Source organism: Opisthorchis viverrini (genome assembly GCF_000715545.1).
Source record: "Opisthorchis viverrini unplaced genomic scaffold opera_v5_273, whole genome shotgun sequence".
In the NCBI taxonomy this organism is placed as follows: Eukaryota; Metazoa; Platyhelminthes; class Trematoda; order Opisthorchiida; family Opisthorchiidae; genus Opisthorchis; species Opisthorchis viverrini.
The window spans coordinates 125,798-131,757 of record NW_008751925.1 but is presented as its reverse complement, the minus strand read 5'-3'; the positions used below and the strand labels follow the sequence as shown (position 1 = coordinate 131,757).

The window sequence follows — 5,960 nt, the reverse complement described above, 5'->3', positions numbered from 1 at the left end:
TATATATATATATATATATATAATAGCTGCAACAAATACAAGGACTAACTACGTGTATCCACAATAACCTTACCATTCTAACCGGACAAATTAGGAGAATTCCGAGACAACTTTCCGATAAGCACAAAATGAGACGCAGATGTTTTGGGAATCACACGGTCTTGTTTGATCAGGTTCATCTGGTTCAAGGGGGATGCTTAGTGCATGCAGAACGGTACTGTGCACTGGCCCATGTGTTTGATATCGAGTGTGGTTCTGTCAAACAGAATGACGTTTTGCTGACATCTGTTGTTCGACCGGACTAATTGGATCCATAATGAATTGACTCAAACAGCGAACACCAGCATCTTCCCTTGGGCACTCATATAACGTCCTTGTAAAGTCTCTGCAGCGGAAGGTTCCACTGTGGTTTTTTCATCTAGAGGCTTCCTCTAGAAGCGCAATCACTAACCCACCGCTACGCACCACTACGCTCCCCTGTAACGCACTGATGATGTCACCTCGATTGGTGATGAAGTGTTTGCAATCAAATTGCCCAGCTCAGCTCACTTACCCTAACCAAGACATTTGCTAATTAAAGATACAATAAATTGGTCAAGTCCAACTGAATGGCTTCACACCGGATGGCGTTCGAACTCTAAACCTCCCACCGTTGCGTGTCAAATGAAATCACGGGAAAGCAAAATATGTACGGCTCAATTATTTACGGGCCACCTATGCTGCAATATCGGTATGAACCACTTAAACGGGAGCGTGAATTCAGAGCTGGCGTTGTCAGCAATAAGTTCACAACCCCGAGTGCATCCACAAGTACTGATATGACATTTTCTCCTTGATTTATAGGTACTTTTTGTGTGTGATCAATGCAAGGAACTTACTACATGGTAAACAAGTCAGCAATCTCCTCTCTCGGCCAGCTCTGAAGAAACAGGTTGAAGAAGAGATCGAAAGTGAAGTCTTTCAGCTGTACAGATGGTAGCTGTGTGGGGTGGGATAAAACGAGTGTTATAGTGGGAAGTAAGTAGTCAGCGCATGAAGTTGTGTGAGGAAGATAAACAGTGTTTTAATACTCACCTCCGAGTGTGCCTGAGATGAACCAAGTGCCATTGCAATACAACACGCAGGAATGATAGCCTGTTTAATCGTTCTGGTGTCAGTTTCATTCTGATTCCTTGGAATTTTCCTCGGGAAAGTCATGTTATACAGTAATGTGAGGTACGTCCATCTAGAGTAAGAAACCATACATTGGACCGAGAGTTAAGGATTCTAAAATAGTATGTATTCAGTCTACTAAATTACTTGACAGTAGTGTGAATTATTAACAAAATGCGAATGAAGCCGCTGTCGCAGTTTCTGGTCTTCCTTTTTAAATGAGACAGGATAGTGATGATAAAAGACAGTTTTCAGGAGTTGATGACATTTTCAAGTTTTTCTTAATAACAGCATGTGTCATAAGTAATTGGTGATAGCAAATTATGACGATAAAGTTTGGTCACATGGGCCGGAATAGATGCAGCTACATGTGAAAATGCTTTGGGGTCGGACCCGATTCAGCAGACGCAATGGTCAAAAATCCCGAAGTTACTTTAGTAGTTACTTTAGTAGTTAAAGCTGTAGGAATCCATATTCTTGCCAAACGTAGATTTACTGTTTACAGAATGGATCAGCTTAGTTTGAGGACATTTTGGGACACAAGACCACAGATTTGAGTCAGGTACATGCCGGTAAGTGCACTATATCAATATGGCGGACAACTCAACCAAAACAATCGTAGTCTACCCGGATTGCCGCTAAGTGAACGTAGAACTACCTCATTGATTCTGCGAACAAACTAAGCATTCTCACAACTATTTGGGGAGTTCAAGCATTTAAAAGGATTAGTTTGATTTTTAATAAGCCTTTTGCACCACTGTTACATGCGTGAATCAAGTATTTTAGTGATAAACTGAGTTTTACATGTTATGAGTATCTCAAGGTAAGTGACTCGTCAGAATTAATAGGAAGGCTATACCAGTCGGGAACTAACAGGCTGGAGCTCGAGATGGCCCTGTAGTTGGGGTGCGCGTCAGAATTAATAGGAAGGCTATACCAGTTGTGAACTAACAGAGATAGCTTCGAGATAGCTTCGTGTTTGAGGTGCAAACTTGCTGACAGGGTGAGGGGTCGTGGTCCAAACTCAATCTAGGCATGCGGACTGCTCCCGTCTAGTCTTGGGAAATCCAACGGTGTCTCAGTTGTCATGCTGTCCTCTAATGATCTGGTGCCTAGGCACAGCTGCACAAGTAGGATTTAGTTTACAAACATGCGAAAGACTATTAGGTGAAAAATGCTTGAAACCAATTGAGTAGTCATCATTAAGTATTACTTCAATAATGAATAAGAGTACTATTGAAGTTGGTAGATATTTACGATCCGTAATGTGCCATTTAGGGCAAGGCAATTGGAATCGCTTGTACGCAGGAAGTGCGATTCAACCGCGACCCTACGAACTGCCAAAAATCCACAAGGCAGATGTACCGATAAGACCAATAGGTGGATAGTATAGGCTCGCCACAACATGAACTGGCCAGATTCTTAGATGGTATACTAAAACCGCTCACGGGGAAATCAATCACCTACATTAGGATTTCGTACGACTCTGCCAGTAAGGTCGCAGGGCTCCTTTTGGATATGGACGAAGTCCTCATGAGTTTTGACTTAATCTGAATGTACACAAACATCCCTACGGCAGATGCTCTGGAGGTAACTAAGAGGTTGTTACTGGCAGACACGACACTCGGGGAACGGACACACCTCTCGGTGGATGAAATAGTTGAGGGCATAAGAGTGTGTTTGAATCTTGATAAGTTTGTTTTTGACGCAACTGTTTACTCACAAGAACAAGGCCTTGCAATGGAATCTCCAATATCCCCAGTTTAGCCAGTATTTACATGGAGGACTTTCTTGGCCGGATATCATTGTCCACCCAAAGTTTTTTGGCATTATGTTGACGACATCTTTGTTGTAATCAAACGAGATAACGTGAACAGCTTCCACGATTGTATCAATAGTTTAAACCCACACGTCAAGTTTAGCATGAAACTAGAGTCCACCTCGGGCACATTAGCCTTTCCGGACTGTATAACACATGAGATTGGTGAGAGATTAAAAACGATCTACCAGAAACCAACAAAATTAGGAACTGCCTTAAACTACTAATCGGTACACCCAATGTCCGTGTACGTCAGTGTTGTCTCATCGACATTTTGTCGAGTCAGAGCGCTGTGTACAGAAGAAATCGACCGAATGGCAGCTCAGATCGAGATTGTCAATAGATTTCAAAAAATGGAATACACAGTGAATTTGATTAGGCGTCAACCAAGGAAAATATTGGCTCGGTTATCTAGACCNACCCAGTTAGGAATGGATTGGCACAGTGATCATTCCATATAAAGCAGGAACATCAGAGGTTATTCGAAGATTGATAAAAATAGCCAACATTCGAGTAGCTTTTCAGAAGGGAAAAACGCTACGCTCAAAATTGGTGTAATTGAAAGATCTCCTACCGGTTGAAAGGACTAGGGACTGCGTGTATAAAATTAACCGCAACAATTGCACTGAGGTTTACATAGGACAAACTGCCAGGGAATTGCACACCAGAATTGGTGAGCATAAAAGAAGGATAAACAGATCACCAAGGAATGCGGAAGAACACTAAACGCTGGTCAACGACTCAGTGATTGCATCACATGCCTTAGAAACGGGACGTAGAATAGATCTGGAGAATGTGGAAGTCTTAAGACGGGGACGGCGATTCGCACCACATCGGCTGATAGTCGAGGGAGTGGAAATTACCTAGCATCACTATGAATCGAGTGTGTGGAACTGGCGAGCGTATGGAAAGCGGTCATAGGTAAGCCGAGCTGACACGAGAGTGTGTGGTTGTCAATCCACGCAGAATCATTAGAAAAAACCGGGGGGCAGGGGGAGCAAATCGCAACACGACCAAAGTTCACAGCATCCCTCTTACACATCTATCCTATCACTAGCCCATCCACACAGACGGACAGAAAGTTCAAGCGACTTTCAAGAGGGTTCATCAGGTGAACCGAACCAGAAGAACTAGACCCTAGGCTGGACCCAAACACATATAGGTTTCCCCACCGACCCAACACTGGTTCAACCACTCTAACACACTAAAATTCCTCGGCCGACACCCAACAGAGATTGAACTTGACTTAGCTGATTGTTTATCCTCCATCTTAAATCTCGACCAAACTCGGAACCTGGTCACTTGGCCTGACGAAGCTTTCGTGTCAAAAGCGAAACATTGTCCAGCAATAAATTTACCGATTGTTACCAAATGTTTCCGAAAAAGGCAAAATACTAGCCCAATAAAGTGGGATCAAACACTGAAAATATAAATGAAATTGATTCCCAAAAATACTGACCACAAGTCAGTGTATGAAAGAATAGGACACTACGGCAGAATACATTGTATATTAGGAAAGTTCACTGGTCATCAGCTTACCCAACCAGTCAGTGTTTGTTTGCACCAAGGATTATTTTTCGCGGTGAATGTGTGAAGATGTGATGAGGATGTCTCGTGAAAAATCGCCTCTAGGGGAAGTAGCAAATTGTAAGGCTAGCTCAGACGGCTTAGTAACAACCCCGCATGTTGGAACGGCTGGCGGCGTCCTCAAGAGGGATATTGATTAGGTATGTTTACTGGGGGGACGCGAATGTGCTTGTACTCTATCGAAGCCGGCATTTGTAGCTGGAGTGGACTCGGATCATTCGTGTCAGTGTCTGATGGGATAGCCTAGATAGGAGCTGAGCAGACAGTGTGCGAACGGGACGTCCGCTGAGTTTGGCGGGCAGTGCATCGTTCATTGCTTTGACATTTTAAATTCCTTATATTTCTTCTGCCCCTATTTGTGAACCCGCTCTGCTTTTGTTTTTATTGCGTTCGTATGAACTGGCATTTGTTTGTCTCTACCACTTCACTCATCTAACCTTGAGGTCATCCAGCCATTTCGTGGCCGACCTTATGCTTGTGTGACTGTCTCACGTGGGAGCCTCTTTGATCGTTTGGTTCGTACTTTGGTAGTCCAAGTGGACCACCTGTTGTTGACGAGTATATACTGTCAAGGTTTGCTTATTTTGTGAATTGATGTCTTACATTAATAGAACCGTATAGAAACCCAGCTCGAAATTTGTTTTGTCTTCTCATAGAATCTGGTATTACGCGTCACTCGAAGATGCTTGGCTATTACAGGTAGGTTGCATTACTATTAGGAGAATGAATTCAACTTTCCAAGAAAACACGCCAGTTCCAGAATAGAAAGGTAGTATCCAAGACAATGCACTTTGTAAAAAATTAAGCGAATGCCGAACATCCACTTACTGTTTTCGAAGAATTTCCAAACCAGGCAGGTCTTCATGTACATTACGGTACTTGAATACTATTCGCAGCAGAATGTCCTCCCATACCTGAAACGAACACGCAAATGAATATTATGAAACTACTCCTAAATGAAGGCCACGAACGGTATATAACCTTCCTATTACAGATCGGATGGTCCGTGGTTCGAACCCGACCTCTGAATCTCGACTTCTGTCTGAGTGTCAGGACGCGCCCAGACATGGAAAAAGTACATGTGCAGAGAGTAACGCATCCCCAAGGTCACCATCTGTATGGTACATTCGGAAAGCAGGTGCGTTGGCGGAGCTCACCAAACACGGCTTAGCAACATAAGACCAGTGGAGTGGAGCTGAAAGTGTTCACGACCGGAACGCCGCCATTGGCTGTACAGAACGAACAAGTGAACGACTATATTTGGCCATTTTGTCATCCTATATAGTTACGAAGAAACTGTGTATGTTTTGTCCTGACAATACACGCATGTCCAGGGCTCTCTGTCTTCTTATCGCGTAGTCTGGCGGGCTCAGTGCAGGCGTAAGCAATAGACGGCCACCCA

At 43.5% G+C, this 5,960-nt stretch overlaps 1 protein-coding gene across 1 annotated transcript in view; it reads right to left on the bottom strand.

Annotated features, from left to right (window-relative positions):
* Window positions 1-1,107, bottom strand: part of T265_09302 (hypothetical protein) — a gene marked incomplete at both ends in the record, with an annotated part of 18,346 nt that extends 17,239 nt beyond the window's left edge. Inside the window, 2 exons of the mRNA XM_009175331.1 lie at window positions 879-919; window positions 1,075-1,107. Of these exons, the coding sequence (XP_009173595.1) occupies window positions 879-919; window positions 1,075-1,107 (74 nt within the window). The remainder of the gene's footprint in view (window positions 1-878; window positions 920-1,074) is intronic.
* Window positions 1,108-5,960: the final 4,853 nt, after the last annotated feature.